Source organism: Pelobates fuscus, chromosome 6 (assembly GCF_036172605.1).
Source record: "Pelobates fuscus isolate aPelFus1 chromosome 6, aPelFus1.pri, whole genome shotgun sequence".
Lineage (NCBI taxonomy): Eukaryota > Metazoa > Chordata > Amphibia > Anura > Pelobatidae > Pelobates > Pelobates fuscus.
Genome location: NC_086322.1, coordinates 212,688,499 through 212,714,474, shown reverse-complemented (window position 1 = coordinate 212,714,474; position 25,976 = coordinate 212,688,499). Strand labels below are relative to the sequence as shown.

General features: G+C 41.7%; 1 protein-coding gene across 2 annotated transcripts in view; it reads left to right on the top strand.

Moving 5' to 3' along the window:
• IDUA (alpha-L-iduronidase) overlaps positions 1-25,976 on the top strand; it is a 140,074-nt gene that overhangs the window by 72,000 nt on the left and 42,098 nt on the right. For both annotated transcript variants that reach the window (XM_063458719.1, XM_063458721.1), the window contains exons 3-4: positions 3,150-3,232; positions 4,784-4,891. In XM_063458719.1, coding sequence (XP_063314789.1) covers positions 3,150-3,232; positions 4,784-4,891 — 191 coding nt within the window. The remainder of the gene's footprint in view (positions 1-3,149; positions 3,233-4,783; positions 4,892-25,976) is intronic.

The window sequence follows — 25,976 nt, the reverse complement described above, 5'->3', positions numbered from 1 at the left end:
TGCACCCCCCAGTTAATGTTACCATCATGAAAGTATATATAATATATATTTTTATAAAGTAGACATCAAAGGTTATAGAAGATGGGGTGTTTTGACTTCTTTCCCCCAACCGTTTTGCCCCCTCCCCCAACCCCCAAAACAGAGAAAGTGTAGTGGTAATTTTTAAATTCTGGTTTTTATGCACACGTCATCTGGTTTTGGCCAGCTGGTTATGTGTTACTGCCAGAAAACTTGTTAGGCCAATGTGCAGGTAGCAAATGTGCATTTAGCAGCAATCTTTAAACTGACTCCTGCAAATAGAATCTAACTGCAGATTTGGGGGAAGGAAACTGACTAACAAAAAATGGCTGCTTTCCAAAGAAACAAAAAATAAAATAAAACTTCAGGAACACTTCTTACAACTGTTCTGTGTGGTACAGCTTGAAACATGTTCCTACACAGAGTCCTGGTTTTGAAGGGCAATCAGGACAGTGAAAAGGGGTGTCTGTACTTTTCCCGTTTTTAAAACAGACCCGGCAATGTTTCTGGGTTGTTTTTTTTCTAGCAGTTGGCGTTAACTTAAAAATAAAATGCCTGGACTCAGCTTGCACCATTGTTGGAACTTATCCATCTCCATAAATTGTTAAAGAAATTATTTTCAACTGAAATTGGAGAAAGGTGGTTTTCCCTGGATTATTTTTTTTAAAAAGCAAAAATGAGTTATGGGTTGCTATTTGCATCAGATAGATAGCCAGCTTTTTATACCATGCTCTGGTTTTTCGTAAAAAAAGATATGGCTGCATCAGCTGATCAGCCAAATCAAAACCCCCCATGTACTTATTATACGCCCTGATGCAAACCGGTTTGGACTCTACTCTGCCTCAGACAAAGACGTCTGACATGCGTTCGTCATGGATGGTGGTTAGCATGTTGACATCCTTCCTGTCCCTAAATTGTTTTTTTTTTTTTATTGACAGTTTTTTTATTTTGTCATAAGTCTTAAGTCAAAACATGGGGATACAGAACGAGGAAAAGGAGGGTGGGGGTATATTGCAGGCTGAATACACAGACATTAGCTATATGTAAACATATACATACATATACGACATGGATTTCCCTGGTTCCAGAGAGTCATTAATATTTTGATATTTTACATGAGTTTTACAGTTACAGGTACAGATTGTGTTATTAACCAGTTCACTTCTTGTTGGTCCTGATCGTGATTATGGTGCTAGGTTGTGTAATGTTTCTTGTTTATGCCCAGTTGTCTCTGTGGGGCTTCTTTGTATGCAGGCTCGGAGTGTTGGCTGTGTGGGTTCCAGGGTGTTTTGAGGGGAGCCTTGGGTCTACACATCCCTCTCCCCTTGTCCTCCCCCCATTTGCAGGTCCCTCCTACAGCGTTCAAGGGGTGTGGGCACTTATGCATGCATCTGGCTCTGTGGTCTACCCTTGTCAAGCATTGCGGTTCCCACCTGCCACTAGGCATTTTTTTTTCAGGAACCAAGTCGTAAAATGGCTACTTCTGGGTGGCGTACCTTGGGTTAGATATACATTGCTTGAGTGCTGTGTTTTTGTTTGTTGGCACTCCTCGTGGTACATCTTAACCTATTATTTGAGGGCCATTATATCACGCTTGAGTGATTATGGTTGGGGGTGTGGTGGGTGGACTTGTAATATGTTTTACCCACAGGTCATGTGCCTCCAGTACTCCTTTACGTGTTCCAAATTGCGTGTTAGCCATTCTTTCATATGCCCAGTTTCGGTCTACCTGCTGTATAAGATCCTCTATAGGCGGGGGCACCGCTTTTTTTCAATGTCTGGATATCACTAGATTAGCTGAAATTAATGTGTGGTATACTACCAGCTTGACTTGTTTTGGTAGTTTTTCTGGTAAGATGAACAGGAGACATACCTGTGGGTCATCTATCTTTGGGGTGGGCAGTATCTTCTGTATTAGATTTGCTACAGCTTCCCAAAATGGTCTGAGTGTGGTACATGTCCACCAGACATGTATCATTGTACCCACCTACCCCACACACCTCCAGCATTTATTGCTGGTTGTTGGCCATATTTTGTGCAATTTGTCCGGTACTAGATACCAGCGGTATAAGATTTTGCGCTGTAGTTCCAGGTGTGTGGCGCATGCTGTGAGCCCCTTGTGGGCCATGTAGGCTCTCTCCCAGTCCCTATCTGATATTGTTCTGCCTATATCCCGCTGCCATGACACTTTTATCTCTCCTCCTAAATTTAAATGGCAACACTGATCCTTCATCTTTTACCCAAACACAAAGATGAAGGATCAGTGTTGCCATTTAAATATAATGCACGAAAATGTGGTGGTGAGTGAATATCCTGACCATCTTCCTTTCCCCTACTCTATACTTAAAGTATCTGGACTTCTTCTACTTACGGGATGTATTGATTTAATTCCTTTTGAATTATGCATTTTAGCATTTTATTTATATTTTAAAGAGATCTGTACATATAATTGCTAAATCTTTTAACATTAAAGGAGCACTATAGGGTCAGGAACACAAACATGTATTCCTGACCCTATATGGTTAAAACCACCATCTAGCCACCCTGGTCCCCTCATGCCTCCCTAAATATAGTAAAATCTTACTTGTATTCAAGTCTGCAGCTGCTTATTTTGTCCCTGTTTCCTTTAGACCTGCCCACTGCCTGCTGACATCATCAGAAGTGGTAGCCTGATCCAATCACAATGCTTCACCATAGGATTGACTGAGACTGACAAGGAGGCAGATCAGGGGCAGAGCCAGCATGATTCCAACACAGCCCTGGCCAATCAACATCTCCTCATAGAGATGAATTGAATCAATGAATCTCTATGAGGAAAGTTCAGTGTCTGCATGCAGAGGGTGGAGACACTGAATGTTTGGTTGCATTTTAGGCAGCAATGACCCAGGAAGGATCTCTAACAGCTATCTGAGGAGTGGCCAGTGAAGGTATCACTAGGCTGTAATGTAAACACTGCATTTTCTCTGAAAAGACAGTGTTTACAGCAAAAAGCCTGACGGTAATGATTCTACTCACCAGAACATATTCAATAAGCTGTAGTTGTTCTGGTGACTATATTGTCTCTTTAAACCCTGACTTTAAAAAATTTCCATTTTAATGTGTCTGATGAATCGTCTTATTTTATTCCTTAGAGTTTCTAATGGAAAACCTCAGTATGACTTCTCAAAACTTGATTCATTTATTGATCTTCTTCTGAAGAATGGATTGATACCAGGTCAGAGTATGCTTTCATTAAGTTCCTGTAATCCAAATGACATGTTTATGATATGGTATCCAGTGTGCTTAATATAGATTAATATAGATTAATAATGATACATTCAACAATTAGCACATTACACAGCAGAAGTGGAGAACAAGGTGTCAGGGTAAAAGGTAGGCTAGTGACAATATGTAAAGAAAGAATGGATGTAATGAGATTAGACAGACATGAGTAGTGAATGGGACCTATGAGGAGATAGTCTGTTGGATTTGGCTATTTACTGTGGCTTCTCAGGAGTTTGCGGAGTACTGAGAGACTGGGCTGGAGGGATGTGAAGGAGACTTTGAATCAGTAGTAGCTTTCCAAAATAAAGATTAAATGCAACTCAGGAAGAGCACAAGTAGAACAGTCTTAGATAAGAATTGTAAAAGTAAGTGATCGTAGACATAATTTAAGGGATGGGTGAGGTATAATAGCGAAAAGAGTAGAATAATGGAATGTTGAGTTGAGGGGATGGATTATGGATGAACAAGAACCAGGAAAGAGGGATGGATTTCAAAAATGGTAGGTGGGAAATGGGCAGTAATTGAGCTGTGAATAAAGATGTCACTCAGCTCGCTGCTCAGGCATGAGCACAGTATGTGCAGCTGTTGAGTCGCAGGATTCACTGCTTCTATAGAAAGGCATTTGGTTGCGAAAGTGCACCACTTGCCATACATGTGCTTTTAATCGAAAAGTCTTGTCTAAGAGAAGCATTTGATTGGACAAGATGTTGGCAAGAAGGCTGTAGGCATGCTGACAAAATAGGAGGCAGAATGGGCTGCTACAAGGACTGTGTCTCTGCGGTTAAGAAAAAGTAAGAAAAGGGTGATTCAATTGAAATATTTAGAAGTAAATGGAGGGGTGGAAGGGGAGAGTGGTCATAATGATGCCATGGACTGGCTTAAAAAAAAAACAACAACTAAAAAAAAAAATATATTGTTTTTGGCAGAATAGTTTCCCTTTAACCTGAGAATATAACACCATCTTGGGTTTCTGCAGACATTTCTAAAATACTCGAGCTTTGGTCTTGTTTTGTATTTTAATATGATAAATGTCAGTTCAGTTGCTATATATAGTTGAAATTGTTATAATTCTTCAGTAAAGAGTGCAGTTCTTGCCAGAATGAAATTGATTTGTGTACAATGAATGTGATGTAATAAACGTATCATACAGTTATGTAGAGCGATCATAAACAGTCATCTACAAAGAGTATATGTTTACTGATTGTTCATCATTCCTTGCACAGTTACTCCAGTAATGCCATGATCAATATAGCCTGTTGTACAGAGATATTTAAAAAAAAAAAAAAAACATAATAATGTTCCTGGTAAAAATAGCATTTTTTGTTCTCATCTGAGTAACTGATATTTGTTCCTTTACAAAAAAAATAAAAAATCTAAAGTTTTTAAACGCAGATGGCTAAATGTTAATTTGCTTTGCTTGTTTTATTTTTTTAATAATGTATTTGACCCGCTTGCTGGTGCATTTAAGTACTATAACCTAAAATGTCATTATAATTTGAAGGTTTTGAAATGATGGGGAGTCCGTCTGGCTATTTTACTGACTTTGAAGATAAAAGACAAGTGATAGAATGGCGGGATTTCACCTTCCTAATAGCTACAAGGTACATAGGTAAGTGATCTATACTCTTACAGGGTTATTTACTAAAGTGGATTTCTAATTTAAGTTCAGAGAAGCTGGAAAGCATAGCTGACTTAGAGAATTTTTCCAGTTTTTATAAATTTCAAATTCACTTTGAAGCCACCTTGAATCCTCACTCTAATGAATAACCTTGTTGGTTATGTTCACTGATTCAAACATTGGACATTAACAGAGAAGGGGATTACTTTATTTACTGAATAGCAATTCCTTCATTGATGTCTATGGAAAAATGGCTATTTAGTAAGCAGAGTAAAACTTTACTTTGATAAGAGAATCCTGCGAAAATTTTAATCTAAACAAAATAGCCTATCCACTGTAGCCACTATCCACCACTGATGGTAGCCACTAGATCTCCACTGTAGCTTCTATCCCCCAACTACAGCCTCTTTCTGTGCACTTCAGCCCCTGTCCTCTCACTAAAGCCACTAGCCCCCACCATATTCGCCCCATGCCACTACAGCCCCAATCCCCAGAAACACTCCCTCCTATTATAGCCCATATCCTCAAACAATATTCTATATCCCATGTACTATTTTCTCTAATCCCTCACTACAGCCACTACCCCGCCGCACTATAGCCCATATCCCCACACTACAGCACCTTTCTCCCCCTGAACATATACACAACAGCCCCTACCATCTCCAAATGGTCACTAAATCCCCTATCCACTGCACTTATACACTACAACCTATTATTACCCCTTTACACATACACAATATCCCCACATACACTCTGCACACTATAGTCTATATTCCCCCAAAAGCACTCTACTGCCCTTATCCCCATATATACCCTTCTGCCATTATTCACCAAACACACTCAATGCCCCCTTTTCTCAACAATACACATTACAGCCCCTATCTACATACTGCCCCATTTACATGCACACACATATACTACACCACAAACAGACCTACCAACTAACAACCCCACAACAAACCTGTAACATCACAAGCAGCTTCTCCCCACAATTACAACACCACAAGCACACTCCACACATTTATACACACACCCTCTCACAGCACTTATCATTCAACCACCCACCTAACTACATTCACCATTCAATCATACCACAAACTAGTTGCATTAATGCATATATAGCAGGGGGGTGCATTGAGAAAACTGGTGTTGGGACAGTAACGAGTCTATATGCCCCCAAATGCACCCTACTGCACCTATCCCCCTATATACAGCAGAAAAAGGGGACAGACAATTTCACTTTTGCCTAAATACCTTGATTTACAGATTCACTCCAGGAATCACATGTTGTAAGGTGATACATGTTCTAACTAGTCATGTGTTAATGTATAAGGAAAAAGAACATAAAGTAACGACAAAGTCCAAAATGTCAGAAAAGTCAAATGGAAATTTTAGACTAGTGTTTCCCAGTCCTTAGATGCTGGGCTTAGCTTGTTGGATTAGAGTGATCAACCAATGAACTAAAGGAAGTTCCTGCTTAGGAATTTCTAGCTCTCTGACATTTGTAGTAGAGATGGGGAGCATATACATATTATTACTACCTCCCAGTTTACCTGAGGCATGTAAGAATTCAATTTGTAAGCCTTGCCCTCCCATCCCAGGTTTATATTTTGTAGTTTAGCTTGTGATGTACACACAGTGTGACAAAGACCTTTTGTGCTAATATGACAGTGCTTCTGTGGGTCTGGTTGTCTGGCTGGCAGGGCTACATGTTACTATTGTGTCACTGCTACACCTTCTCTTTGCCTCTGCACCTTCCTGCCCTCTCCTCTGAAATGGTATCACAAACTGCTGACAGGGGAAAATGTATTGTTCTGTCTTTCCAAGTGAATGTTCAGGACAAATTTGAGTGAAATTGATTTAAAATTTTATTGAGGTTTTAATGCATAATACAGAAAGGAAAAGGAATCGGGTATGCAGTAGTTGCGGATAAAATTATTCCATAACATTGGTACAACAATATCATTGCATAGCATAAACAGGTTGATTCCTTTTTTCTTGTATGAATGTACAGTGGATTAAGATGTCGATAATTTCGGAAGGTAGAGCATACCGTCGATCACAACCTTTTTGGTGTAGAAGCGAGACCACTAGGCATCTCAGATAGTGTGGCAGTTCCTCCATTGTAATAGCTTTATGTACCCCTGTGATTTTCAGGTTATTGCGTCTGGAGCGTTCATCCATTGTGGTAAGTTGTATGGAGAATGCTTGTTGGGCTTTCTGCACTTCTTGAAGCTAGTCTCTCATGGTGGACATTGCCTGTTTCATGTCCATGATGTCTTCTTCAGTGGCACGGACCCTGTCAGTCACCATCTGCAAATCTGTCTGGATCATTGCTATATCTGCTGCTAAGGTCTGTCGAAAGTCAGCCAAGAGTGCCTTAATGGTTTGCTTAGTTGCCAGGTTTGAGACTCCTGGGCAGTTTGGAGCTGCTTGCTCATAGCCCTGCTGCTCAGCATGGGACCGATCTTCCTCCTGTGTGTGGGCCTCAAGTGCAGTAGTAGCTGTACATGCCTCGGGGGCTGCCATCTTGCTTTTGGCTTGTCACTGAAGCATGGACTCAATATCTTGGTAGTAGCATGGCGTACCTGGCGGTGGTCTCTGTGATCTCCTACCCTTTTCAGGTATTAATCCTGGTGTAGTGGCGTTAGTTGTCCTGACCCTCGTGTCCAGTGTCTGGAACAGATTCCACCACTCCCCGAGTCCAAGGCCTCGGGGGAGATGGTAGGTTTCAAGTTTATTTTATTCACTGTTTCAGCCTGGATTGCTGCAAGAATGGCATGTACAGGTTTCGAGTGTTGCCCTTGGGTAAGCATGCGAGTAGTGGTAGTCGGGTGATCAGTTATACCCGAGATTCTTGAGGAATTTAGCTGTTTGTCTCGGGAGCTGCGGGAAATGGCGACCGCTCCGTTCTGAAGTTAAGCCCTGCTAAAATATATTTTAATCTTTGCTTTTCCAGTTTTAAATTTTATTTTATTATTTGTCTATTATAGATGAGAAAAGGAACCTGTTAATTAATTCAATAAATATGTATAAATGTATTTTATTACGTAGCCTATCATTTACTGTATCATGTTAGGTCAGTGACTTGTCATTTTATTTAGTTATAATACTTTGGTGCAAAAAGCATTTTTAATGACAAATTCACTTTAACCTAAATACCTTGATTTACAGATTCACTCCAGGAATCACATGTTATAAGGTTATACATGTTCTAACTAGTCATGTGTTAATGTATTAGGAAAAAGAGTAGGTAAAATGAACATAAAGTCACGACAAAGTCCAAAATGTCAGAATAAGTTTGCTACAGTTTATTGATTTATTTTGCCTCCGCACTTTTTCGAAATCTGACACACCAAAAGAACCTCCAAGGAGTTAAAGTAAACTTACTATCCAAATTAAATGGACAAATCCAAATGCAACTTGCTGATAATTAATGCAACTTATAATGACTTCTCCAGTCTCAAAATTATTTAACCCCTTCATGGCAAGCATCTTTAGTACTTAGTTGAGAACCCATTTGCTGTTATGACCTGCTGCAAATGAAATGCATAGCCAGACACCAGCTTCTGGCAGCGTTCCTGAGGAATTTTAGCCCATTGCTCATTAGCAATGGCCTCCAGTTCAGTAATATTCCTGGGTTTGCATGCTACAACCGCCTTCTTCACATTTTTCTGAGATTTCTATGGGGTTCAAGTTAGGTGACTGTGATCACCACTATATGTAGAATTTTCCAGCAATTCTTCTGCAACAAAGCCTTGGTAGAATTTCTGGCATGGAAACTTTCTGCGTTCAGTACGTGCCTTACTGTACTTACTGAAAGCTCAGTGTTTGTTGTCACCAAGTCTTGCTGCAGGTCTTTAGTGGTCATGCAAGGGTTTTTTACAACCTGCCTTCTCAGAAATCTGGTTGTAGTCATTGATGGCTTTCTTTTTCTGCAACGTCCAGGTAGTGTAACCATTGTTCCTTCCAGTTTGCACTGCAAACTATGCTTCCAACAGGGGGCTCTAGAAACAATCAGTGCCTTCTCTATCTTATTTGTATTCTGTTACTTGTTTGTGAAGGGTTATGATCTCTTCTCTTAATTTGTGAACCATTCTTTTGACTTAGCCATATTTTATACATGCAGTCAAACATGACACTCAACAAACCCTAAGCCATTTCAGGTATTTCAAGTGTTAAAACTCAAGCACACCTGGTACAACTAATGGAGCCTTGATTAGTAGTATAAGGTGTGCTTGAGACAATACCTATTTGGCATATTTGTGCTGTTGTGGGGGATTCTATTCAGGGGGTTAAATCATTTTGAGATTGGAAAAGTCATTATAAGTTGCATTTTAAGTTGATTTTGTGGAAACCATTTGAAGTATTTGTTGTGTTGAGCTATTTCAATAGTTTTTTGTTTGATTTGTTCATTGCAAACAGCTTAAAGTCTGTAAATGATTACAATAAACCTGATTTTCAAAGGGGGTTGGATAATTTATTATTACAACTGTGTAGATGTAGATATCTTCATAACATTTTTAAGAAAGGGAATGTAACAATTTTCAAAGAATATCAACAGGTAACTTTAACTCTAATAACATCAGTCCTTAAAGGACCACTATAGTTCCAGGAAAACATACTCGTTTTCCTGGCACTATAGTGCCCTGAGGGTGCCCCCACACTCAGGGTCCCACTCCCGCCGGGCTGGAGGGAGAGGAAGGGGTTAAACTTACTTCTTTTTCCAGCGCCGGGCGGGGAGCTCTCCTCTTCCTCTCCGCCTCCTCGGCTGAACGCGCATGCGCGGCAAGAGCCGTGCGCGCATTCAGACAGTCTCATAGGAAAACATTTACAATGATTTCCTATGGACGCTGGCGTCTTTTCACTGTGATTTTCACAGTGAGAAGCACTCAAGCGCCTCTAGCGGCTGTCAATGAGACAGCCACTAGAGGCTGCATTACCCCTAATATAAACATAGAAGTTTCTCTGAAAAAAGAAATTAGCACTTTTATGAGAGTCCTTAGTCTCATTGGTCTGACTGACAGATGAGAGAGTTTTCTACCTCTTTTGCTTTGAACGCTCATTCAAAGCAGAAGGCAATGCTCCTCATTTAGATACAAATGCTTCTGTGAAAGAAACATCATTGATACAAATGCTTCTGTGGAAGAAACATCTGACAGGTGGAACGCTGTGGTTGTCTTTCATGTGCTGTAGGTCACCATTACTTCTTTCTGAGAAGCATTTGATTGGAGTGGAAATCATCACAAGTGGTGATCTCGGCAAGCGTGGATCAAGCTGTTTCAAGGAAACATGGAAATCTGGGGCTGAATTTTATTTATTTTTTTAATGAAACAGGGGCAGCTCTAAATCTAAAACAGAAAATGAACACTCCAACATTAAAAATGAATATGTTTAATAGAGTATTCACTTAATTATTTGAATCCAGTAAATTATATACTTCTTTCAGAAGACTTTATAGTAACTGTAGCATTATTTTCCTTTTATGTAGCCAAACCTGTTACAAAGATTAAAAAAACCCAAAAAAACACACCTTTTATTATGACACATACATATTATACACTTCAAACAAAACAACGAGTAAGCGCTAGATAACACAGTATGGCAGCAACCCTATAAGGGAAACCCTCAAAGACCCTTAGAAATGACACAGAGAGAAGAAATAAAGGTAAGGACTGCACCTGATAAAAACTAAATAAATAGTCCAAATAAAATAAATGTATAAAAAGAGAAAGTCTTATCTAAAGACGTCTGTTGGAGTCGTATAATACGGTAATATTCAATCCGGAACAATTTTCCTTATTGTGTTCTTCCTTATGAATCAGCTCATATGCAAAAAGCTTTTCCCCATATTGATAACGCCGTACTGGCGAAACGCGTTTATGGTTATAAAATTTGTGTATTTTATATATTAAAGTATATTCTGTTACTTTTAATTGTACTATTTATCTTTTAATATACATTTATCCACTTTTTACCTGGCATTTTCTTACTACATCGGACTCCAAGTAATCCTAGGTGGGGATTATACCACCAGCGCTATCAACAAGGAGCAGTTGATCTGCTCCCATCTTGTGAGTACCCATTTTATTTTATTATTTTATTCAATAGTTTTTACCCAGTGTACACTATTGGCTGTTTCTCTCTACCCGAGTGTTTATCATATTACAGACGGAGGAAACACACCACAGACGCAGGATATTTACCTCATATCCCATAAGCGGGGATCAAACCGCTGTACGCCTTTCACACCAGAGCGGGTTCTAGCTCTTTTAAATGTGAGTTTGCATTCAAGATTTCTACATTTTTATCTCACCTACCATCAAACATACTACACTATTTGGCTTCCTATGTATTTTTCTTGTCTTTTGCATATGAACTGATTCATAAGGAAGAACACAATAAGGAAAATTGTTCCGGATTGAATACTACCGTATTATACGACTCCAACAGACGTCTTTAGATAAGACTTTCTCTTTTTATACATTTATTTTATTTGGACTATTTATTTAGTTTTTATCAGGCGCAGCCCTTACCTTTTATTTCTTATCTCTATATTATACACTTCGCTATTATCACATCTCTAAATAGTCCTAGTGTGTTAATGAAAAACAATAACGTTAGACCTTACCAATATTGAATTCATCAACATTAACTTACACATTGCTTTTGATATCACCATAACATCAGTACGTAACATGAACAATGTGTGCAGTTATGCTCAACCTTGTTTGGTATCAAGATAGTTTTTGGTGCCCGAGGCCATTGCTCAATCAAACTTGCAAAGTGTGAATGTCCCTATCTGTGTTCGGCATACCTTTACAAACGATAATGTAAACATTAGACGTTTCTGTTGTTTCTATAACAATAGCCTCTAATACTGCCTAACATGTGAAGTTAGATACATTTGTGAACAAAACCAAATGAAATGTTCTTTTACTGTTCAACGTGTGTTTACTGACAACATGGCCATGTTCAAAGGCATACTAAACAGTGAACTCTATGCAAAATAACTTGATGTGCACTTTGGATAAGGTCATGTTCAATTGTCTTCTCCAAAGATCTTCATTGCTCTTTCTCCATTGATTTACAAATGTAATATAATAATACAATCATGGTAAAAAAGCTAAAGTTACTCATAGTATGTGTGTGTGTATAAAATCATTTTTTCCATCTTTTGTTATATGCTGCTAGGAGTTAACATGGTCAAAACATGTTTTAGGTTTGATGGCCAGCTGAGTTTAATAGGAGAGACAATCAGACAATGCTAGTACATGAATCTGTATAACACAGTAAGGCAATTGTACAGGGTGGGCCACAATTCAGAGTAGTATTTGTTAGTAGTTTTTTTTTTTTTTTTTTTTTTGCATATACATATTATAACTGCGTCTTGGGAGATTCTTCATGGGTAATTCCATGAAAGAGCAACAAGTAAAAAATAGTGGAATTTTGTTTTCAAAACTGAAACAACTGTTCAGCAATTAGATAAGTTCAAGAAATTCCCAGATTAAATGACCCAACCTTTCAGCTCCCAATCAGTTCCTGTGGGGATATCTGAAGGAGTGGGTATACAAAAACAAACCGCGTTCACTCACTCAAGGAGAATATCTGTGCAGAAATTTGAGTGCTAGAGCCTCAAACAATAACTAACGCAGTGGCGGATCCAGGGGAGGGGGAATGGGGAAATTGCCCCCTCGAGAAAATCAGAGATCTCCCTCCCTGGTCTGCAGGCACTATGCTAGGGGAGGGAGAGACGACCCGAGAGCTCATCCTGCACCTCCTCCGGGGTCCTTCTCTCGCGAGCACGGAGCGTTGCTGCGGTTACCACGGCAATGCTCCAGATCTCGCGAGAGCGAACTCTAGCCCTGGAGTTGCGGGCTTGTGTTCACTCTCACCACTGGGACCACCAGGGATTCCCCATGGACCACCAGGTATCGAGAAATGCCCCTCCCTCCCTCAGTATAGGTAAGAAGGAAGGGGGGACATAATGTATATTTGTTTTAATTAAAATAAAAAACAACAACACATATTAGAAGGGTATGGGGGATTTTTTTTAATAATATGTGTTGTTGTTTTTACTTTAATTTAATCAATATGTATGGGGCAGTGTATGTATGTGTGTGTGTGTGTGATAAGAAGGGTAGTGTTTTTTTTTATAATCCCACACACACACACTCATACACTGCCCCCCATACACACACACTGCCCCACATACATACATTGCCCTCCACACACACACACACTGCCCCCACACTCACATACTGCACCCATACACACATTGCCCTACACATACACTGCCTCCCCATACACACACATTGCCCCACACTCACACATACACTGCAATCCTCACACACACTGCAACTGTCACACACACATACTGACCCACACATACACTGCCCCCCTAAAACACACACACTGCACCCCTGACATACACTGCCACCCTCACTCACACACTGCAACCTTCAAACACACACTGCTCACACACTGTCCCCCCCACACACACACACACTGCACCCCTTACACATTGTACCACTCATACACACCACTGGTCCTTTGCCCTACTACAGCCCCATTTCTCAGCAGACCTCAGGTAAGTTGTCAAACTGTTCTTAAACGGTTTGATTACTTCCTCTGGGAGGGGTTCCTGGCACTATTAACCCCATAACCACTACACTGAGCTGTGGTGGTTATTGTGTCTGAATTATTTCTTTAAATAATCTACAAGTGCCCCGCCCGAGATCAGGCTCTGGATCCACCACTGAACTAATGAACAATGCAATTTGAAAGTTTTTGCGATACAGCAAAAGAAGCTCATTTAAAAGATGACCTTTTACTTACTTAGTCAAACAAATATCCATACAATACGCATTCATTGTAATATTAGTGAAATTGGTTCAAAAAATTGTATTGATTCCTCAAACTCTACCTCTGAATTTTGGCCCACCCTGTATTTGAAGAATCGATAACTCAATGAGATGAAATGGTTATAGTACCCTTAGTGATCCTTTAACCCCTTAAGGACACATGACATGTGTGACATGTCATGATTCCCTTTTATTCCAGAAGTTTGGTCCTTAAGGGGTTAAATGCTGCCGTCAGTTCTCCACAATTTTTGGTTTTGTTGTTTATTAGATAAGGAGTTTTGTAGTAGACAAAGTGACATATATTTTTTGCCCTAATTTTTTATTTTGTGAGTAAACGTCAGAGTAATCTGGCAAAAATCCTTTATCCAGACGAAGGACAGGCAGATACTGACTGACTTGGCTTTCATCATTGTTCTGTTTTACAATGGAAACACACGTCTCCTTCATCTATTTAAATCCATTATACTAAAAATATCCCAGGTAAATATTGGTGGTTGACTTGGAGAATGATTTTGAAGAGTTTCCTGCTGATGAGCACATTGTGTGATCAGGTGTTGGAGTAGCTTCAGACATTAGTTGCCATTTCGTACCTTAGTGCTGACATACAAGCAATGAATTGTCTCTATTCAGATAAAATGTTATCAAAACATTCTACAAACCGATTGGGGCGGAGCCTAGCATCCAACCTGAACGGTCGCATCTCCTCTGAGCTCCGGCAAACTCGGCCTGAAATAAGCACTAAACTCGGCAAATTCTCACAAAAAGCAAAACTACGGGACCCCCGATCACACACAACATTATGGGACGCAAAACCAAGAAGCAAAAGGCGGAAAAACCCAACATGAGCATGAATATTGGAGACTTATGGCGGCAGGCACATGGAACCTCACAAGCCAAGATGGCGTCTTACCCCGACAACAGCTCCGACTTCTTAGATGATCACACCCTGGAGTCCGGTGACCACCTACTACCGGACCCTCCACGACCAAAAGTGACCCCAGCACCACCCCCGATTAAAAATGGCTCATCGCCAGTAACCAAAGCCGACATGCAAGAGCTGCTGGCGGGCCTTCGGCGAGACATACAAGCGGACGTGGCAGCACTCCGCGCCGACCTTCAAGGCCTGACAGGCCGCATGGGAGCTCTGGAAACAGACTCCCACAATGCCAAACAACAGGCAACTCGCCTGGAATCAGAGCTGCAGTCCCTGAGGGCACACCATACCGCTCAGGAAAGAAAAGTCACGTCCATGGAGGACGCAAGGCGATCCACGAACCTCAAGATCAGTGGGGTAGTGGAGACGGTGCCAGACACAGAATTACCGCACTTTGTGAGACGCCTCCTGTGCTCAATACTACCCCCCAAAACAGGCAAAACTGATAACTCTTGAGAGCCTATTCAGAATTCCCAAAACACAGAGAGCTCCTAACGAAGCTCCCAGGGATCTAATAGTCTGCTTCCAGTCCAAACAGGAAAAAGCGGCGGTCATGACTGCCCTACGAGGACACTCACCTTATACTTTTGAAACCTCTTCCCTCACTTTTTATGCGGACTTATTCGGGGAAACGCTAAAGTGGCGGAGATCTCTGCAGCCTCTCACAATGCTGCTTTGCTCACACACCATCACCTACCGGTGGCGGGCAGCCCAAACCCTGCTGATCACCCACGAGGGGAACGCTTACCCAGTTCATAAGCTGGAGGACGCAGCGGCAATCCTAGGGAATCTGGGCCTCCTGCCCGACTCAATCCTCAAAGCCGTGCACCAACTGACGAATGCTCAGCATAACTGGGACCCGGCGAATACCACAGTCTTCGTACCACGGAGAACACAGGAGACCGCCTCTCACACGGTCCCGACATGAATACACATCGAGACGGAGAGACGACAGCCTACAGTTGCAGGACAGTTACTGCCAAAACTGACAATTAATGACTGAACTAAGCCTACCAGACAATGCTCTCAAAGTGGCGACGATATGCCTACACCTCACCGCTCTTACTGCCAATTGCCACGGACACTACATACCCTGAGCTATGGTTCTATTTCATTATGTTTTTATTCACTATACTCGTTTATTGTTGGGATATAATGATGTGTGAAATGTAGACCCTCCTCACAAGCATTCTGATGCTGGACCAGCGGTCCAAACCTCCTCCGTCCCGACACTACCTTTCCGGACACCAGGGCGCAAAGTTATCTATGTCCCTCTAGTGGTTTCACATTGCCTATTGGGGCCAATTTTGTTTTGTTTATGTTCTTTCCATTATTTCATTTTCTTTTTTCATAACTTGTATGACCCTCGACTGTATACATACATTGGGCCTTGTGAGCCCCTTCCGATTGCTCCTACAGGAGCTCACAGTCCCTATATAGCCTCACTCGAGATCAAATGACCAAATGATAGCTCAAACATACCCATGTATAACTTAGATCAATCCTATGTATGCTGCCTTGGTTCTGCAACACACGCAGAGCTTATACCTTACCCTCTATAGACAGGCAGCCTACAAAACTCATGTTAAATTTTATGTTCCCTGTACATTTTTATCTTACACAAATCGCTGCACGCATACCCATTGCTTGTAATCTACCACATTGCAATAGACTGTTTTTGAGGCCGAGCAAGCTATCAGTAATTCTTATGTGTTTTCACCCTATGACGTGCCTTGTCTTAAACCTGTATTATACTTAAAAATTGTGCACAACAATCTTTATGCCATGTTATTACTCGTTGTTGAATGGTCTCTTGCAGCTATTGTGGCTTAACAGACCAAATGTTCTTTTATCGTACACAAACAAAAATAAAGAATTAAAAAAAAAAAAAACATTCTACAAACCAACTATTGTTTTAAAAACAAATGCTTGATTTTTCATCAAGTTTTTGTTTTTCCTAAAATAATACTGTGCTATGCCGGAATAAAAGCTGCGGTAATTTTATATACAGCTTCCTTCTTTTTCATCTGCCGTTAAAGGACTGTTAAAGCCACCAATCTCACTTTATCTTAATGAAGTGGTCTGGGTGCATGGGCCTTTTAGTTTTATCCCTGCAATGTAAAATTGACTTCTAGTACATATAGTAATGCTATGATTTAAATGGTAAATATACCCTGTAGTGGCTCTCTTTGTGGCAACCATTAGAGGTGCTTTCACTTCAATAACCAAGTTGGACTTGATTATTCAATCAAATGCCACTCATAGAGGCTGTTTAATTGGCGCATCACAGCATTGTTCATATGGGGAAGGTAGGCTGGGCACCCGCGGTGTAGTCTGCACAGCGAGTGTGTAAAGATAAGTAAAAACGTCCTTTTAAACCCTCATGAAGTAGACAGCGTCCTAAATAGTTACAATAACACTATAGAGCTATAGAACGCGGTAGTGTTCCATTAAAATTCATGTAAAGTGCTACAGAATCTGTTGGCACTATACAAAAGGCAATAATAATAATAATAATAATAATAATAACAATGAAGTAAATTTGCCCCAGCTTTGGTGAGGACTCTTCCATTCATAGTTTTGCTTTTGACAGTTATATTTGTCTTGTATATAGGTAGGTCTGTAGACCAGAGGATGCATATTTAATTAAGGTGGTTGGAGAATCAATAAGTGATGTACCACAATCACAGTTTGCAGTGCTGGGCACCAGTAACACTTGGAGAGACGCTGTCCATAACAAACAGAAGTCACAGCATTGCTGCTTTGCACAGATTAGATTGTCAAGGGAACACTTCTCGGTAATGAGCTCAGTACAAATAGAGGATTTAAAGTCATATCAGTTCAGATTGTTTTAATTAGAAAAACAAAATAAATGCATTGTCCCCTCCAGTAAATCTGGCATTAACCGCTTAAAGGACCACTCTAGTGCCAGGAAAACATACTAGTTTTCCTGGCACTAGAGTGCCCTGAGGGTGCCCCCACCCTCAGGGACCCCCTCCCGCCCGGCTCTGGAAAGGGGTAAAAACTTACCTTTTTCCAGCGGTGGGCGGAGAGCTCTCCTCCTCCGATCCTCCCCTTCTCCTCCCCGTCGGCTGAATGCGCACGCGCGGCAAGAGCTGCGCGCGCATTCAGCCGGTCACATAGGAAAGCATTCATAATGCTTTCCTATGGACGCTTGCGTGCTCTCACTGTGATTTTCACAGTGAGAATCATGCAAGCGCCTCTAGCGGCTGTCAGTGAGACAGCCACTAGAGGAAATAGGGGAAGGCTTAACCCATTCACAAACATAGCAGTTTCTCTGAAACTGCTATGTTTATGAAAAAATGGGTTAACCCTAGAAGGACCTGGCACCCAGACCACTTCATTAGCTTCTATTATCTACTTGAAGAAGCCTCTTTAGGCGAAACGCGTCTAGATATTATACATTTTATATTTTATATTTTATATTTGTAATAAACGAATTTTTGGCACCAAAATATCTTGTTTGCCATATTCCTTTAAATATCCTTTTTTTTTTTTACCTTTTCTAACCTGACCTTACTTATAATTTATAACCCACGCAATAGCGCAAAGAATCCATAGGTGGGGATTATACCACCCATACGCTTACACCGAGCAGTTCAGCCTGCTCTATATACTGTGAGTATATTTTTATTTTCTTCTAGCATTTTTATCTGCCATACAGAGAGCACTATATTTTATTTTCTCTTATTATCGGCCGAGCCGGATCATCGCTGGACTTTTCACCTGCACTACTTGCTGACCAGCGTCACCCTATATATCCTTGAGTGGGGATCATTCCACTTCACGCATATAATATCAGAGCTGTATTTTAGCTCTGAAAATTGTGAGTAATTTTCATTATCACTATTTTATCCCCTTTCACCTTGCTGACATACTGTACCATTGGGATTTTTGTTTTCCTGCTTTTATCTTCACATATCATCACCGAACTACAAGTGCATAGGCGTAAAGACTGACATCATCCTCAAGCATCCTCCATACTTTGTGGAACTTACCACTTCGGACTTATTGTAGGACTTTGGACTATTATTTTATTATTATTTTATTTATGCATAATATTATTTTTATGTAAGTTAGGCGCACCCTTTTCATTTCTGTTTTCGTGTTTTATGAAGTGGTCTGGGTGCCTAGAGTGGTCCTTTAAGGATGAAGGCAATAGTCCGACTTCTGAATCAAAACAAAACTTAAATGTATGCAATATGTTTTTTTTTTCACTGTAACTTAAGGGTTTTCTTTTAGTGCACATTTTATATAATGTTTTCTAAAAAAAACAAATGTCTTTCTTTTTATATCCTTTATGCATATCTTCCACAACATTAAGTATGAATAAAATGTAAAAATGGAGAAAAAAGACAAACATGTTTTTATAGTTTTACTTATAATAAGTTTTACACATTAAGAGCAACTAAAGAAAAGGAACTCCAATAAGTAACCCTATACCAACCCTACACCGCCTTATATAGTGCAGAGTACTCAATGAGTGTCCTGTACTATGTGGTGCTATGTGATGGCAGCATCCGAGAGACATCTTCCTCTCATGCTGCAGCTCCTGCACATAGTGATCAGTGCTGGACAGCTGGCAAAGACCAACACTGTCCATCACCATCGGCAGAACCACTGCTTATTTGTGTGTTTTCCACTTGTGTTGTGTGTGTCCCCTTGTATTTTGTGTAGTGTACCCTGTTTCCCTGCACGGGGGAACTTGGGGACACCGCCAAGTGAACACCCGAGCGGCTGGGGCTCCATCTTAACTGGGAACCCCCTGTGATACCTCACCTGCCTGCCCTCACCCACCGCGATGGCCACCTGGAACACCAGCCCTGACAAGCCTATGACAAGTACATGAGAAAGTGCGACCCCCACCCTCTCTAACTCTTTTCTCCCACTCCTGCTCCCTCCCCCCTCATTTTCTCCCCCCCCCTCTCCCCTTCCCCAGCATCACCTTTCCCCTTTCCTCAACCTCCCCCTCCTCACCCCTTACCCCTTCATCGTCCTCCCCCCCCCACCCCTTTTTATCCTCCCTCACCCTTCCCCCTCCTTTCTTCTCCCCCTTCCTAGCCCCCTTTCCTTTCTCCTCCCCCCTCATTACCCTACCCCCTTCCTCATCCTCACTACCTCCCGACCCCATCCCTCCTACCTATTCCCACCGCATCCTTCCCCCCAACCCATACCCTCCCCAGCTCATTCAGCCCCCTTCCTCTTCCCTCCCCTTCGCTCACCCACCCCCATCTATCCTACCCTTCATCGCCTTCTCCCTTTTACCTCTTCCTGCCCACTCTCCCCCTCCTTATTACCCCCTCCCCTCCTCCACCTACCTTCCCCTCTCAATACCCCCATCCTCCCACCCCCACCCTTCCACGTCCTCCCCCTCTTCTTCCCCACCTCATCCTCGCTGCTCATACCCAATTCCCTCCTTCTTCCGTCCACCATCCCCCCTTTCCCCTCCTTTTACCCCTTCCTCCTTCTCACCTTCCCTTCCCGACGCAGCAGAAGATTGGAAGACCATGGTTCCTTACAGGACGAAAGAGACATGCTACTCTGCAATCAACAGGCATCACTCTTTAGTCAACAGCTGAGACTGTAGCAGAACACAGTGGATCAAAGTGGATCCCGGCACTGTATGGTGACCCATCGGCGAAGGTATGCATTAGCGGAGCTTACACGGACACGTTCCACATCCGCAACGGGACCAGACAAGGCTGCCCACCATCACCTCTGCTGTTTGTCTTAGCCCTGGAACAATTTTTACAGGTGATTAGGAGAAACCCAGATATAGGAGGAGTCGAGGCATAAGGTGGCCGCTTACGCGGACGACCTGATCTTCTTCGTCTCTCTACCTGAGATAACCCTTCCCAACATTATATGAGAATTTGAACTCTATGGAAGGATCTCTAACTTCAAGATCAACCTCACAAAATCCAACCTGCTGAATATCAATCTACTGGCAGACAGGGCCGATGTACTACGCCAGAGCTTCCACTTTTACTGTTCCGACAGAGTAATCAAATATCTGGGAACATGGATATCCAGAGACCTCACCCAACTATACAGACTCAACTTCACTCCGATGCTCAACAACTTCAAGAAAAACCTGGAAGAATGGAAGTTGCCTCACTTGTCTTGGCTTTGCCGCATTGCTGTGATAAAAATAAATCTCTTGCCCAGGATATTGTACCTGTTCCAAGCACTTCCCATACAGATCCCAACAGCGTACTTTATGTCTTTGAGGTCTCTGATGATTAAGTACATATGGGGTCAGGGCACACCGAGATTAAAATATCAAATGCTAACGCGACTTGAAGGCGGTCTGGCGGTCCCTAAATTCCACTTTTACTACCAGGCTTTTCACTTACAATCAATACTGGAATGGGTGAAGGACAGTGTAGTTAAGCCTTGGAAGGAGATTCGAATTAGTTCAATCTGGTGGTTCCCTGAAAGCATTGACATGGATGAATCCAACAATTGGCAGACGCATCTGGCACCATCAACCACTGGTGAAGGCCATCCTGGATATATGGCACAGAACGGCCTCGCAGATGGGCCTCTCTTCCTTCCCTCCCTCTCTCTTCCCAATCACGTACAACACATAATTCACCCTGGGCATGAACCCATGAGCATTTACATGCCTGCCACAACTGACACACATTCAAGTTAGACACATGATGAAGGATGTGAAAAGAAAATGTGAACTTAGTGGATCATACTGCCACAACAAAGATTACTCAGTGGAGCGCTAAAGATAAATATCTTACCCCTATTGAGATAACATATATTTCACTTTAAGGGGTAAACAGCATAATATAATCTAAAACAAGAAAATACACATCATGGTGCAGTATGCTTGTAAAATCTGGATGGAGTGGAAAAAGATGTATATCCAACTCACATGGTAAAGAGCCTGGGGATTGGCTCAAATCACAACAGCTTGGGTATATTTGTTAATACATTCTACAGACCTTCTCCATATACGCAGCTCACAAAATATGTGGATACAAAAAAGACAGAAATCCTGGTGAAACTACGTATAAAGAAAGGTAAAGAAGTGATCACATTTAAAGATGCATAGATATGCTCACCTGGTATAGAGCCAGTTATACTAGGCTCTATGTATATACACCTATGTGCCTTTAAGGGAGGCACTACCCTTCTTTATGAAGATACAGGAAGCAGTTGAAGATCCACTACCAGATATATATGGTAAAAGTAACAATTTATTAAAACTACAGTGTATATACCGATACCAAATAAAAGTCACTGAAGTGGTCTTCCTTGAGGCATACTGCACCATGATGTGTATTTTCTTGTTTTAAATTATATTATGCTGTTTACCCCTTAAAGTGAAATATATGTTATCTCAATAGGGGTAAGATATTTATCTTTAGCGCTCCACTGAGTGATCTTTGTGGTGGCAGTATGATCCACTAAGTTCACATTTTCTTTTCACATATTTGTTTGTGTAGGATTGGGAAACCTGCTCGTGTGTTTGAGCTGCTGTTTTATATTTGTATTATCACTAAGTGCCTATTTGCACAGAGCACTTTTTTCTTGTACATGATGAAGGATGACAAAATCAAACCCCTCAGTGACTTCCTGGATGGCCCACACATTACTTACACCGACTGAAATACAAACAAATCCGAACAACATTACACAGAAACCCGACCTCAACAGGGCTTTGACCTCATTTGAATACATGGGGACAGACCTGGACCCACTTTTACATGGCATCTCCTACCTATACACTCTGCTCCTACACAATAGGAATCTGCCGCCACCTCCCGCCACATGGGTAAATGGGAAACAATAACGGGTGACACTTTCACAGAACAGCAATGGGTCAAAACATGCAACCGTACACACCACTGCGCACTGGCAAGTAAAACCCAAGAGACAGCATACATATTTTTGACCCTGGGGTATAGAACAACGCACATTTTGCAGAAAATGAACCCAGACCTGAGTGACAGGTGCTGGCGATGCCACACCTTTAAGCACATTTCTGCACATATGGGGGGAATGCCCAAAAAAGGTCACCTACTGGCGAACTATAGTAGCGTGCTATAAAAGTTCTTCAACAAACCCCCCTTTAAGCCTACCGCATATCTCTTATGCCGCACTACAACCCCGACAGCCAAATGTAAAAAATCTTTAACTATACGGATACTGAACACAGCAAAACACATATTGACATTCTTTGGAAGACAGACCCCCCCTCCGTTAACGACCTGGTTTGAGAAACTACATGGACTGGAAGACTTGACATTTACAGCACAGGGCCGCTCACAAATGTACTTAGACATATGGACACATTGGCTAGTAGAAGTCTACAGCCCAGACCTCTTAAGCATGCTGACATATAGGTGACAAGGGGACGACACAGGGGATGAGAATTAGATGAAATCCTCGGGTGACTGGTCCACAGAAGATGGTGAACGCCACTCCTCCACCCTGGCTCACGGGCCTGCGAGTCCTACCTCTTTACTGCGATCTAAAAAGATATGAAACATTTAATGAAAAATGACAATAAAACTTTAAATTAAAAAAAAAAAATGAGGAACCTATTTTTGTTTAACCATTCATGTATATTAAAATGGGTTGCCTAATACAAACTAATGTAGTTTGTGTAAAATCAACATTTCTTAGCATTTGCCTTGACTGAGGAAATTGGACATGCGTTATCATCTAAAAATTGGAAGAAGAAACACTGCTTTACAGTAAAGGCAAATAAATAAAACCAGTTGTAAATCTAATGACTACTTTACAGCTGGGAACTTGGGAAAAAATAGTTTAAATTATGATCTGTTATTATTCCGTTTCTCATTAATAATACTCATTCAATGAGAGAATGGAAATCCTAAATGGCTGTGATAATTTACTGACTCTGTTGAAATGCAGCCAATGAGCTCCTCAAAATGTGCAAGGGCATTCCGGATAACTAAAAAATACTGCTTTACTGCGACATAATAAAAGAACTCCGTCTAAAACGGAGAAAATCAATGGCAATCAAAGCTGGACAGGCCAAATCAGCCCAAGAGACTAACGGGCAGAGCAAGAGGGTAACGCCAATGACCGACCGATGCCTTTTTTATACCCGCAGATGGGCGGGAAAGTACGCCGCAAAGCCAAGGCCTACCATGCCCACGGGGCCTTTGAATCAGCGCTACTCAACGCAGTGTACTCTGTCACCGCACCATCCACGGAGAACGGGACATCCGACCCGGCAAACATGGGACGGAAATCCCAGCGAATAGCTACTGGTGCGTGTAAAGACACCCGCGATATAAGCACGATGTTGCCACGTGGCCTCAAAGATGGCTGCCACACCTGACCCAAACTCCGGGGGAAACCATAGACCCACAGTAACCCCTGGACGCGCAAACAGACCCCGCTGCGCTGACACCAGCCACCAAATTGGACATTAAGAACCTCCTGTTACTACTGTTAGAGCTGAATCAAATGTCCGCGGCAGACGTTGCCATGATGAGAACGGAGGTCCAAGCAGTAACTGACCGCATGAAAACCTCAGAGGAGGACATTATAGACGTACAACAAGGAGTGAGAGGCCTTAAAGAAACAGTGCTGCAACTGCAGACCTCCCACTAAGTCCTGATTAATAAGCTAGATGCTGCAGAAGACAGAAGCCGCAGAATAAATGTAAAGATCAGGGTATCCCTGATGTAATCAGCCAGTCGTAATTACCACACTACCTCAGATGCCTCTTTGCTACCTTACTACCACACACGCAGGCAAAAAAGCTGGACTTTGCAGGAATCTTCCGCATCAGCAAACAGAGACAGGCACCTCTCTTAGCAACCAGAGATGTGATCATTCGGTGCCAAACTCTAACAGACAGAAACCACATCTTCGCTGCTATAAAAGTCAAAACACAGCTGGACTTCGAATCCGCCAGTCTCACCTTCTATCAGGACCTGACCAGGTCCACCCTCTAGTGGAGGAGAACTCTGGGCCCAGTGACCCGCCGCCTACATGACGCCAATATGACCTACCGTTGGACAATGCCTAAAACCCTGTCGGTTGACCACAACGGCACCACTCTGAAACTCACCTCTATAAAGGAGGCAGACTCCTTCCACTGGGAACTGGACCACCTGACATACCTACCACCTCTCACACATGGGACCCCACACGGACTGTCCCCTTCGTACCCCGAAGGAGAGGCGGCCCGATAGCAGCCACTTGATTCCAACTTATTTTAAAAGTCCACAGGCACAAATGTTATTATTTTTCCATTTCTTTAGCTAATATATAAGAAGTTCTGAATAGCACACGTTTATGTTCCATCTCCCAGTTTTATAGTGTCATCCCCTCGGGGTGCGTTAAACCACAGGTTGACACGATCACCAGTGAGTATCCCACAACCTACACCGGTCACCACCGCAAAAGGGTTAATACAGTGGCCACCACCATCTATCTCCCTCCCTCCGTGACCCACTTGGTTAGGGGTGATAGACCACACTCATACCCCACACGCAAATACATGGCACATAGGGCACGTAACTGATAAGGAAGAGAATGCCCAAACACAACGTACTTGGCCCCTATGCCCAAGCCAGTGTCACAACTGAAGGCTATGTGGTACATTTCCTCATCACTGTCGCTGCCACTAGTGTCCACCTACGCATTAAAATTGCTAGTTGTCATTAATTAATGTTTAAAGCCTAGATGTGTAGGACCTACCAAACGACAATGTTTTTTCTCTTGTGATTACAGAATAACTACGATAGGCCTAGTTAGTTTGTCATAGCCTACAAGACTAAAATTAAAATGTGCAATGTTCTCAAATGCCACATATATGTCTGTATCTACTGTATGAAAGCTTGTGATAACTGTTGTGGCATCTCAAGCATATCTGTAACGCAAACGCACAACAAAAATAAAGAATACAAAAAAAATCCTCTTCTAATCTAGAGACAGCTATTTGTTTGCTTTATTGGGCTTTTATGTATCCCTTTAAGAGCCTAAGATACGTTATAACACAATAATAGTCTATATTTAAGGATCCTATTCTACTGTATAATAATGCGACCCATTCAATTAGTGGCTGATGGTAGTACAGACCAAACATTTCTAATATGTTGAACATTCCATGGTGGCATATGGTCTGTAAACGGTCAGTCTAAGAGCTGCCACAGAAATAATTTGTTACATGTAATTATTAGTAAAAAATAAACAGAGCCAGTGTTCTCATTAACTGAATATTTAATTACCTTAATTTGTATTGTATTGCATATAA